The 13,115-nt window shown below is 39.3% G+C and overlaps 1 protein-coding gene across 1 annotated transcript in view; it reads left to right on the top strand.

Annotated features, from left to right (window-relative positions):
* Positions 1–13,115, top strand: part of EGF (epidermal growth factor) — a gene marked incomplete at both ends in the record, with an annotated part of 57,852 nt that overhangs the window by 22,930 nt on the left and 21,807 nt on the right. Inside the window, 8 exons of the mRNA XM_082759037.1 lie at positions 165–290; positions 1,035–1,157; positions 3,912–4,034; positions 5,247–5,372; positions 7,025–7,161; positions 9,020–9,168; positions 10,796–10,900; positions 11,907–12,130. Of these exons, the coding sequence (XP_082615163.1) occupies positions 165–290; positions 1,035–1,157; positions 3,912–4,034; positions 5,247–5,372; positions 7,025–7,161; positions 9,020–9,168; positions 10,796–10,900; positions 11,907–12,130 (1,113 nt within the window). The remainder of the gene's footprint in view (positions 1–164; positions 291–1,034; positions 1,158–3,911; positions 4,035–5,246; positions 5,373–7,024; positions 7,162–9,019; positions 9,169–10,795; positions 10,901–11,906; positions 12,131–13,115) is intronic.

Raw genomic sequence — 13,115 nt, 5'->3', positions numbered from 1 at the left:
TGTTTTCTAATAATAAGTTCCTCAGGTTGAGCAAATAGCTGTTGAGAAGGAGAGGACATGTCACTGCATCTTTGGTCAAAGTAGTTCCTCCTTGAGCAGAAGATTGACATGATAAGAACTCCATTTTATTTAAATTTACATTTACATTACATTTGTTCTTCCAGAAAGAGGAGTCTGTGATATGACAAAAGAAAAGTGCAGAAGAAGAACCTGCAGGCCGGACTCGAGGACTCATCGGTGTAAATGTTCTAGTGGCTTTATTTTAAGTCGAAATAAGCAGTATTGTGAAGGTAATATATGGATCTACTGTCAGCTTTATTCCATCAGACAAAAAATTTCTTCTGTTCTTCTATTTTATTTATTCCTATCTTGAGAAACACTGAGAGGTCTTAAAAATTCCAGTTAGTGTAAATTTTTAATGGGTATAAATGGTTTAATGGGTATAAACGATTTAATCTGGATTGCTTTAATCAAAATTTAATATTATTATTATAGTTACAACTTTTAGAAGCATCTTTTTCACTACAGAACCAGATTTGAAAAGATGCAGAGACATGAAAATTACGAGTTTATAGCATTTAAAACAGCCATCCACTTCAGGATTTTTTCTCAGGAATTTAGCCAGTATTGTTTTCTGAAAGGAAGCTTCTAATCCACTTCTGTGGATTTGAGAATTTTACTTAAGTCACATTGGAGCCTTTAAAAAAATATATTGTCTGAATAAAGTGTCTAATGTGGATTTTTGGGGTGTGCACAGGATTTAACTGGCATCAGATTCTCTATAGGATGGTATACTTTGCTTCTGGCTACCTGTGCTGGACTCGTACGTAATGAATAGGTTACTTGGGATTTTTTTGAAGCTTATTTGAATGAGGTCTGCAAAGTTGATTTTTTTTGGCATTTGCTACTGTCAATATATTTTGTAAAATGAATGGGTAAAACAGTCTGGAAGACTGCTAGTTTGCTTCATTAATCCAATTCCCTGATTCTGGTTGATGACCTTATTCTGACACGGCACATGTTTCTTTTCTCAGATATCAATGAATGTGGCTTCTGGAATCATGGCTGTACTTTGGGCTGTGTGAACATCCCTGGTTCCTATTACTGCACCTGCCCAAGAGGTTTTGTTCTGCTGCCTGATAGGAAAACATGTCATGGTAAGTAGCAGTGATGCAAAACCATCTCCAGTATGATATTGGAGATGGTTCTCATATAACACCAAAACCTCTGCAAGTTTTGTGTGTTGCATTGCTCCCTTCCAATCCCTTATTATGTAAGTAGGATCAGCTTAAACCAAGTGAACCAAAGACAGATGACAAGTTTAAGAAAGTGTAAGTCATACATAAGTAATCAAGTGTGAGCCTCTTGGGGAGCAAAAAGGAGTCAGGTTCAATGCATCCGTGTGTCTGGTTCTACATGCCTGCATTAAGTCCTCATGTTGAATTACAGGCCTAAGTTTTATGGTGTTTGGGGAGTTGTTTGCCAGCTAGCACCCTCGCCTCTGGGGAACTTGCACTCTGTCAAGGTTTGTCTGTACAGTGACATGGCTTGTGCACTGACTTTTCAGCAGCAGCAAAAGTTAGCAGCACAACTTATTCTGGTATAATATTGAAACATGATATGTGGAGCAAAGAATACAGACTGTCATTTTCTTGATCATCGAGTCATTAGGGATAACTGGACAGTAGACCATTTGGAGATGCTGATAATGGGTGATAATTTGATTAGTCACATACAAGTAATGAAAAATCTGATTATGGTATGAATGCACTTGTAAGTAGGTATCTTATGGGCCTTAAACCCCAGACTAGAGAGACCTCTCTGCTCAGATTCAGCTCTGTGGCACATTCCAGGTGCATAAGCAATTACATCATTTTAAATGCAGTCTCTGAATTTGGCTCACTGTCTAACCTGCATAATGATTTGCATAGTCTCTGAATGAGCAGCTTACAGCACCAACTTTTTTCTTTTCAGATCAGGGTTGATAACTTTGCTATGTGCATGAAATCAATAAAATTAAATGCATAAGCAAGTTTACAATGAGCAAGACACATCACAGTGTTTATTCTGGGTGGCAGCTGTACTTTGGGAGTTTTTTTTCTTTTTTTTTTTTTTTTTTTTTTTTTTTTAATCAATTAAAATGTGTATTAAAAATATACTTGAGAGAACTTACCCATATAATATAAGTGTTTATAAACTAGGAGGCTGTCTAAACCTGGACAAATGTGGAAAAACAAAATGCGGAGAACACAGACAATTCAAAGGAAAAAACAAAGATCTGTGTTTGAGCAAGCTTCAAGGACCACGGTTTAGTCATAGTAAGAGTCAGAGGTGAAAAGTTTTGTTCCTTCATCAATTTTTGTTTGAAACCCCGAGGAGGCACTTCTCTTGCTCTGTTAAGGAGGATCCAGGAGCAGGATTTAGCGGCCTAAGCATGGGTGTCCAGGGTGTGGGAGACAGCTGCACAAGGCAGCCAGATGTGACAAGGACCTATAGGAGACCTGCAGCCAGAGGCTGTCGGGTGGTGGGATACCCCTCTGTGTCCAAAACACCACTTAGACGCTGTGCAACTTAGTCCTATTCTGGATGACTAGATGAACCATCTGCCTACATTTTGGGTGCCTCAAATCAGATAGAAAATAATGTTTTTCTAACACAGGCTAGGGATGCAGCATGGACAGTATAACTCCATAACTACTGTAGCACAAGGCAGATATGTCACCATCAACGTACCTTGAGAGAGAGAGAGATGCAAGGTGAGAAGTCCACGTGCTGACCAGATATTGATGCTTTGTTCCCCAAGTCCTGTACGAAGCTTTTCATCCAAAGCCACGAGCTCTGGTCAGACAGAAACAAACAGTCCATTGAGATCAGTTTCTTCACCCCCTTCATCGTGTTTAAAGGATTAGAGCAACCAGGTTCAGAGTGCAGCTGCCTGGGAGAAGGCAACAGCTACAAACCATTTAAGTTGGTGTATGCAGCTGATTCAAAAAAGCAGCCGTGGGGAACCTGCGTTTATTCCAGTCTGCCAGGGGGTGCTGCCGTATGGTTCTGCAGGGCACACAAGGAGATGCAGCACTGCAGGGCAGAAGGTAGAAGGAGGATATCCTATAGAATTGCATAAAAGAGAAATATAATAATAATAATAACAATAATAATAAACCTTAAAAAAGTGTTAACACTACAACTATTATAATAGAAAGTAAAAGGAGACTCTTCCTAGGTCCATGGATGGTTTTGCCCCTATAGCCTCAAAAATTACCACTAAGGAACATGGTTGTATTTCTGGAAGGTTCATCTCCTATTTTTATTGGTTTTTATCTCAGTCACCCTGGGAGAAGTAGGAAAGTAGTTTTTCCTTATTGTCTTTCCATTTAGCACATATTCTTTAAGTCTACCTTCCTTATAATTTTGGATGAAATGTAAAAATAAAAGTTTTGTAAATTATTTCTATTTTGATAACGCTCCCTCATAAAAATTTGGAAAATTTAAAGCTGATCATTATAATGACTTCATGACCCAGCAACAATTTCAGATTTTTCCTTTGCTGTAATTAAGAGAGGGTGAACAAAGAAAGGAGGAAAAAAATACCATCAAACAAAAAACAAACAAACAAACAAAAAAAAAAGCAAAGAAACAAAAACCCAGAAGAAAAAAACAAACAAAAAAACAAACAAAAAACAGAACTGTTGTTCTCTCTGCTATCAGTTTTTCTTTCTTTCTTTCTTTCTTTCTTTCTTTCTTTCTTTCTTTCTTTCTCTCTCTCTCTCTCTCTCTCTCTCTCTCTCTCTCTTTCTCATATATAAGAAAGTGTATATATGAAAGTGTTAAGAAGTCTTTTATTTTTTTTTGGTGAGGAGTAGTAAAAATGTTTCATTTCTGATTTTTTTCCCCTCTTTACATTACTGTAGAGCTAATTTCCTGTGTAAGTAATGACACTGAATGTAGCCACGGTTGCCTTCAGACATCTAAAGGGCCTGTTTGCTTTTGTCCTGAAGGATCTATACTCAAAGTGGATGGCAAAACATGCACGGGTAAGTATTTAACATTTTTCTAGCTGTAGTGACTGCCAAACTCTGTTTGTTCTTGGCACTGAGAGCCAGAAGTAAATGATGGCATTTTATACTCATTTTGCACAGCTGTAAATGATTGTACAAGATAGGAGGCAATGGAATGTCAGGCTCTTTAAGTGCTGAGATGTGCAATATTCATCTTCATTTTTAATAGATGTTTCTTAGCAACAGCATCCAATATTTACAAGCCAAATTCTTTTGTAGTTTGCACAGACCAAGGCATCTCCCAGATGTTTGTTGCAGAAAAAACCTACCATTTATATTTGAGAGGAATCATAGGACAGATGATACAAAATTAAGGCTTGGGTATAAGCTGAAGACGACTTTATCAACATCATGAAACCCAGGTTCTGACTCACTCTAACTTGCAGCAATTTCATGTAATTACCCACAAATGGAATTTTTGCAGCCAGAGCATTTGGAGCAGTTCCACCTACTCATCTGTCATTCCACATTCCAGCAAGCTTTCCAAATTCAGGAAGCTGTAGGTTTTCAGTTGTATTTCTTCAATCTGTGGATCATGACAGCTCCATTGATGCCAGCCTTATGCCTTGACAAATCCCCTTCCCCTTTTACAACCCATACATGCTTTGGACTGCACTGTATACCTGGATTCAGTCAGTGTTGCTGTTTCACTGGGGACGCTCCACTGCGTAAGTTCAGGTTGGCATTGCACAGCCCCAGGAAGAAAGAATTTCATTTCATACAAAATCTTGGCTTGTTGTATTAGAAAGCCACTGTATTTCATCATTTCGGCATCCTATCCTAATCAACTTCTGGGGAAGAATAGCATTGCCTGGCTGCTGCTTTGCATGGAGTGCAGTCTCTGATAGAATTTTTGTTTTATATTGGATGAGATTTCCATGGGACAAAGAGTTATCTGGGAGAATCAACACATGGAAGCCCTGGTCATATATTCCACTTTCTCTGCATTCTCAGCTTTTGTTATGAATTTTCTGTAAAGGCTCTGGACGAAGCTGAAATTAATTTGCTTTCATGTCACTAGACTTCTGCTTTCAACACGAGACCTTTCAAGAAACCTCTTGGTCACTGAGAGGCTTTACACTGTAGAAATCCTAACCAGAGTGGATCATTTTCTTGCTTATGCTTATGATTTTGTTGTATTTTTTTCTTAGGATGGCAAAGTTAAAATTTTCAAATGCTCTGTTTAAGGTTGCACATCTCCAGATAATGGTGGCTGTAGTCAAATATGTTCTTCTTTAAGCCCATCCTCCTGGGAGTGTGCTTGCTTTCCTGGATATAAGCTTCAGGGAGACAGAAAGCACTGCACTGCCATAGGTCAGTATCTTGATATGCCTATATGTTACTATCATAAAAGCAAAAACATTTCAGAGGCTTTCAAAGTGGGTAGCATAACCAGGATGCATTTTTGTACCAGTTCTAGGTTTCTTTGTGAAACTTGGGAAGTATTTTTGTTTGGAAAAATAACCTGTTTTAGAAATGTGTTAGAACAAACACCGTAAGTATACAACTCAGTCTCCCTCACACGAGATTCTGTCTGTTATCCAACTTCTGCATTTCACTTTGGGCTCTTGTACAGCAGGGGTGTATCTTCAGTAGTCAAGTGGTTGTGCATTCAGATAAATGTGGGTGTAATTTTTGCCCAGTGACAAAAAGCTGGGATTGAAGTGTCTACATTCGGAGAACAGGACAGGGAATAGGCTGTTGAAGTACCTTCCCTATAAGGATATTTCTCTCCCATTGACCCCAGAAAACAGCAAGTCTTTAACATCCATGTCTGAATTCCAGACCCATCAGTTCCTTCTGAGATAAGGTCAGACCCTGGTGAGCACCAAGATATATGCAATTTCAGGAGAGAGAGGATGAAAAGAGAAGCTCGTGATTTGTTTTAGCAATAGGAGAAAAACTTTATTTGTTGGGAGACAGCAATTTTCTTGCTTTTAATGCAAAAACGCTTCTCACAGACAATAGATGGGTGTTCTTGCATTTATGGTGATGCTGTGAAATGCAAAGGGATGGCTGTCTTGATGCTAATTCCCTGAGTGTGCCATGCAGTGGAGGTAGAGACTGCCTTTATCACAAATTTTGAGGATGATCTTGGGCAAGACATTTGTCCTGAAAGCCTGTACACACATTTTTCTTTGTCAGAGGCAAGCAGGATATAGGGCAAGGGTATAGGGCGTTTCTTCTTGCTTCTGTTCCCCTTTTGTCTTCTACTGTTACCTGCTTACAATGCTAGCTTTCTGAGTTGAGAACACTTATGTTATATTTATACTGGGTACAATTAATCCCAAACTTGCCTTTAGCTTAGTTTTAAGAACAGAAAAAATGTTCTCTTGGGAAATAGTTTTAGACTGCCAAATTAACAAATTAAAGTGATGCATGAGGTTATCTCAGATCTGTGTGAGATTTAAATCTAGGATCCAAAGGTGATAAATCTAATACAATAATATAAAATACTACCAAATTCATTTTGTCCTTCTCTGTTATATGCTTAAGACATTTATCTGGCATTGGAGATGGGAAGATGGCTTAAAGTCTGAATTTTACTTTCAGGCTTTTAAATCTTCTTTTTGTTTCTTTGTTACATAAATCGCATCTTGGTTTGTGTGGTTATTTACAGTTTCACAGAGTCAAAGCTTCCATTAGCTTGCTTGGGGTTTGCCTCTGGTATTTACTATAGTTAAATGAGGATGAAATTAATTTGATCTGAAAAAATGTTCATGGTTATACAGAACAGAAAAAAAAATATGAAATAGGAAAGAAACAAACAAAAAAGCAGCACCCAGAATTTTCCTTCTTCAGTAATTAAGACATTGCTGATTATATTATTAAAGCGGCAAAAAGAACATGGAGTAGCTGTCTGCAGTAGCTGTCACTCCCACTCAGAGCATCCCTGTGTAGCGATGCAGAACAGAGATGACTTTGAACCTGGTGAGGCTAATGCATGTGCAAATTTTCACCAACAGGCCCCAGGCCGTTCCTGCTGTTTGCAAATGGCCAAGATATCCGCCGGATCAGTTTTGATGGAACGGATTACACAAGTTTACTTGACTGGCAGATGGGAATAGTCTTAGCTCTGGATTCTGACCCAGTGGAAAATAAGGTAAGGTATTAAAAATGAGAGGATTTTGAAGTGTTGCAAGGACAAATGGATTGGGCTTTCGTATGCCTTAACCTTTCTGCTGTCAGTGATCCAGATTACACGTTGTGCTGCGTGTTGCTCTTTTGCCTGTGCAGGAGCACAACTGGTACAGGATACCAAACACTAGCTGAAGAGTTTCATCCTTTGCTTGCTAATTTAATGTGTTTTGTACATTGACATGGCTAATTCACAGGAAATTAGGATTTCTGTATTCATGCATGACTTAAGTTTTGTGTGATTGATTGTTTCTGCCTTAGGATTTCAGTACTGTTTCCTGGAAATATACTGTTTGTTTTTCCATCGGGTAGCTGTAAAAACAACAGTGCATTTTGTTCTTGCCACAATCTCTGCTAAACCTAGATGCAATCATAACAAGAATTACATCCTTATGTCCCAACACTACTGAACAAATCTGCTGAACACTTGCTGGGTTTATTGTTCTTATGAAACGTATTCCTCATATTACAAGATATTCCTGTTGGAAAGAGGAGTCTTCTCTGCAGAAAGAGCTCTTTGAATGTGTGGCCACTTCCCAGTGCCATGCACTCTGCCTGCAGAGTTTGGAAGAAGAGCTCAGCTAAACTTTGCTAAACTTTATGTGGCAGATAGTCATTTTTTCCAATGGTGAGATTCATTTACACTGTAAAAGTGATAAAAAAAAAAAAAAAAAAAAAAGGTACTGGACGGTAAAGTGAAAGGCAATGAGGAGCTCAGTTAAGCTGCTGGAAACGTCTCAAGGCCTGGGTGGACACAGCTAAGCACATGGGAATGTCACCAGATCCGCGTTACAGTAGGATCATTTCAGGCTCTGCTGGAACATGGCCACTTGCCCCTGAAACAGGGCCCTGCTGGGGAGCTCGCAGTTGTTCTGCACTGTACTGAGTGTGAAAAAAACAAAAAAACACTGCGGTGGCAGGGGAAGTGCACATTTGTTGCCCTGTGAGGTCTGCAGTGTGGAGGTGAGGGAATCCAGCAGTCCTGTCCTGGCAGTGCAGGGTCGAGGTTCAAGGTAAACTTGCTCTGCAAAGCTCTGTTGCTCCCATGGTAGTTAACTTAGCTGGTTTAAGGCAAGAGACTTCTCTACTGCTTCCTTTGGCCTCATGTTTTCTCTTTGCTTGTTACTATTTGCAAAGAAAGCCTCAGCATGGTTTTGTATGTGGTTCTGCTGTACAGTGTTTGGAACCCTCTGGATATCAAATACAGGACAAATTTACTTTTTTTCTCACTGGAAAATGTGAAACTAGTTCTCCCCCAGTATAAATCTTTTATTTTAACCCAAACCTGAGAAGGCTCCTCTGGAATAGTTGGGGCTTTACAGAATCAACACCTGGTAAGAAATGCAGATATACGCCGCCTGAAAGAGACAAAACAGAAGCACACTATATGACTCCCTTTCCCCTTCCACCTCCCTAACACATATACAGTACTATTCCCTCCTCTGACCCCCTTTTTCAAAAGAGCAGGCAGTGAAATGGTAACACGCTTCCTTTGGCTGCTCCTGCTTTTGCTTTCTCAGTGGTTCTTCATGTGAGGTAGCTGCTCACTACAACAAAACCATAGGATATTTAAGGGACTGTATGTAGGGCAGCCAGGATTTAGAGCTAAGCACAAGCAGCCTGTAGAAGTCATCCTGGCTGAAGGATATATGCCCTTTATTTGATCAGGGATCACAGGTTACCCATGCAGCTTTTCATGAATAAGCAGTTCAGGGAACTTCCAAGATGAAAAAGTTCTTTCAGAAGAGGAAATATGAGACAAGGAAAATAAAGCAGAAAGTGCTTTGGGAACTAATCATACATCACCTGTTATTTCTTCACAGATTTACTTTGCCCACACTGCCTTGAAGTGGATAGAACGAGCTGATCTGGATGGCTCAAATCGTGAAAAAGTTATTCAAGAAGCTGTAGATATACCCGAAGGCCTTGCTGTTGACTGGATTAACCGTAAATTGTATTGGACAGACAGAGGGTACAAGCTCCAATGTGCATTTATGTCAAAGCATGCCATAAGATATTTGGAATAAATGACTGGTGATGCAGGAATAGCTGAGATATCACTCTAAATTCAGTAACGCTTCACATTCTGACTGGATAGCTCTAATCTCCAGTGTATACAGTTGGAAGGCTCTCTAAAACTGAAATGCTGGAAGTTCACTTCGTCTGCTATTGTATTTTTATCTTTATCTTTCCAAGGAGCAAGAGTTTAGACTCAGCTGCAAGGAATCTAAAGCATGTACTGTATATATACATATATGTATGTGCAGATGCATGTGAATGTGTGTATACTCTCAGACATACACACTGTGTGTCTGAGTGTATATATATATATATAGATAGATATATAGATATATTATATATACATATATACTATGAGTATTATTGCACTGAGTACGTCTTGGGCAGAAGTCAACATTGTTTACAGCCAAACTCATGCCCCTTAAAGCTGATGGAGAGTCTTTGTCAATTATCTCTTATTAAAGGGGAATGACCACTGACAGACAGTATGACTTCATGTTTCAGTCGGTACCTAAACTTACATGTGGAGAGAGAGAACCAAAATTCACTTTTGATGAAAAGGCAGAGTCAGATAAGGACATGCAGTGATGACTCCTTGAAGAGCAGTCATGATGCTTCAGTATAACCCATATTTTATCAGTTAATAAAAGGTGATTTTAAAAGTCCCGAGTGCCTTCCCTCTCCTTGTTAGAGGTGCTGCTAGGCCATTTCCTTGCTGTTAGGTACAAACTTCTCTGCATGGTCATACTCCCATATAAAAGTGAAATGGGAAATTGTGCTGCTCACCTCCATAGGACAAGAGCCAAGGAAGGAGCCATGAATCTGTATCTGCCACTTTTCTTTTCACTCTCTGGGTTTGCTTGTTTGTATTACACATATATAGAAAATGTGTGTGCGCGTGTATATGTGTATGTAAATTTCTCCTTCCATCCTCATGTGGATTTTCTTGACATGGAAAGCTATAGGCTAGCTTTCAGGTAGAGGCTGATATTTATTCAGCAAGGTGAATTTTCTAGCAATGAGCCTATACAGTTTTCTGAAAAAAAAAAAATGGATTGGGGAACAGGCAACATAGGTTCTGTATTTGACTGCTGTAGATTAGATGAGTGATCATAAGGACCTTTGCTTCATTCCTCCCTGTAAAATAGATATGCTATGTAAATTGTCTGGAGATTTCTGGATGAAAAATGCTATTGAAAACAAAAATTCTTTACACATTTGATAATGCTATTTAGTTAGGAGCTGGTTTTCTTCTTGACTCCCTTTAAAGCTTAGATTAATCTATTAGTGATCATACTTCCAACTCATTATTTGCCCAAAATAGGAGAACTTCAGGTCCTTGGTAGAATAGCAGGTATTTTATCATCATGCCCTGGACCAGATAATGAAGCTGTAACATGAATTACTTGTAGATAAAACAACTGGACACTCCACAGCAGCAGGATTACTTACTGTCTTTGCAAAATTATTTATTATAGTTTTGTGCTAAATTAAAGCAATGCAAAAACTTAGTACATTCTGCCTGAGAAGGTAATTAAAAAGATATCAGGGAGGACCTAACAGTGCTCTGTGTGTTGCAGGAAGGCATGCATTGAAAGGAGCAATTTGAATGGAATGCAAAGAAAAATGATCATCTGGGAGGATATCTCCCAGCCCCGAGGGATTGCCATTCACCCATTTGTGAAGTAAGGAGTGATAAACGTGTTTAATTGTGTAATACTTAGGGAGGTTTCTTCAAAATGAGCACACCAGCCTTGCCCTTTTGGCAGACAAAAAATGCATTAAGCCTCAGGTTCAGACAGTGGAGTAATACGAACTGCAGTGCTTTATTGCTAGTTTTTTGTTGTGGTCTGGGACATGTTCATTTCCCATATAGATTTAAAAAAATATCAGAATGGAAACAGAGAAGGAAACATCACTAAAACCTCCTTTATTAGAGTGTTAATGGCAAAAGCAGCAACAATGTCCGTAATAGTAAAGTTCATACTAAAGAGGAATCTGAGACAGATGCAAGACTATCAAGAATACTGATCCCTGCACTGGCTACAGCAAAATTACTTCTGTAAACAAAGCTAAGCAAATCTATGGGTGTCCCTGTAAACCTGACAAAGACATCTAATGCCTTGGAAGGCTGGAATCCAAAATTCAAAAGCAATTTGTGGTTTTGGCTATCTATGATTTGAGCTGCTATCTTGTGTTGTTCCTTGAAAAATATTCAGTGGGATTCAGCATTCCTTGTGTAACACTGATGACTCTAGAGGGAGACCATGAGAAATGGGATTTTATTAAAATAAGAGGTGAGACTTGTTACCGTTTTTTTTTTTTTTAAACAAAAAAAAAAATGAGGACTGTTGTTTGCTTTCCATAGGTGGTGGGTAACTTGGGTTGTGTTTGTGCATTGCTGTCGTTTAGCCAAACAGCTGGCTAATGCAAGTCCTGTATGAGGAGTTGGTAGAAAGTGTGAGTTGTTTTTCAAGGGCTTTGTGCCAACAAACATAGTGGGGATTCTGCAAAAGTTATGGCAAATTTTAATAGATCAGAAGCTAATATATTTGCTGGAAGCACATACCTTTTCTCCCATGCCTCAGGCCTGCATTGTGCTGTTCTGATCTTCCTGCTTTGAAAGAACTCAGTGGAGCAGATGACAAATATTTCCTTACTGACTTCTTGTGTGCATTTTGTTTTCTAAAGGAGATTATTCTGGACTGAAATGGGGGTCCGTCCCCGGATTGACAGCTCTTCATTAGAAGGCAGCGATCGTCGAGTTATAGCTGGCACTGGGCTAGCATCTCCCAGTGGGATAACTCTTGACTACTTAGCCAACAAGTTGTACTGGTGTGATGCTAAGCTGTCGGTGGTTGAAAGTGCAAACCTGGATGGTTCTGATCGTCGAATTCTTGCACAGAATGATGTAGGTGAGGCTTTGAGGTTGATAATTACCTACTGCCCTTGTCGGTATGCCTGTGTGTGTGCTAATGTGACTCTGCACGTGAATTACCCATCACTGGCTGTGCTTGCAACCCTGTGTTAAGGTTAATGGCATCACTTTATTTTCCATTCTGTCACCCAGATGACTTTTGCATATTCATTTTAGCAAAAGAACACCTTTCTAACACTCTCTGCTTTTACAAATCAGCCACTTAGCATTATACAGAGATTTCCTCTGCCTTCACCAGAGAAGTAAAAAGAAGGAAAAAATTAAAAACGTGTTTTGCTTGTTCCATGCATGACTGCCTAGTTTAATTCAGTTTTTGCAGTGTTTATTATGCCAGCGAGTTATATTGACGTAAACTGGAAGAGAATTGATCTTGGCCGTTAAGGTCCTTGAGCAAAGAACCTGCATCTGCACAGTGCTGAACACTGGAACGATTCTAAATACACAATAGGCATTGAATGGAAAAGTGATTTATGCAATATGCTGGTAGTTGTTATTGCTGATATTGCTATTGTTTGACATGTAATTGTGTTTTTTTTTGGAGCAAGAAAACAGAAGTATTAGCAATGAAGAACTGATGTTGTATCGCATTTTAAGTAAAACATGTTTAAGGATCTCATACATAGTAAATTAATTTCTGGAGTGGTTAATTCCTTTTTGTGTCTGACATCTCTTTGGGGACCAGACTTGTTTTGTAGGTGTACTTACAAAACATGGGCAGAATGAGGACTCTTGGCTCAATATCATGACTGGCATGGGTAGAGACTTCACAGTTCCTGTTAAGCTGATGCTGTTCTAGGCTCTGCTCTGTGAAGGACTGTGTTCATCTCCCAAGCCAGATGCCCCCTCACTTGTTTGGAGGTGTGCAGAGTGAGATTTTGGAGGGATTATGGAGTGTTCTGCAGTCCATAAGACATTGAGAGCCCTGAGCAGTGACTTGACACACTCCTCTTCCGCTGCTGCAC

Source organism: Aythya marila (genome assembly GCF_965140915.1).
Source record: "Aythya marila genome assembly, chromosome: 4".
NCBI classification, from domain to species: Eukaryota; Metazoa; Chordata; class Aves; order Anseriformes; family Anatidae; genus Aythya; species Aythya marila.
Note: the sequence above shows the minus strand (reverse complement) of the source record. Positions and strands in the feature narration are given on the sequence as shown.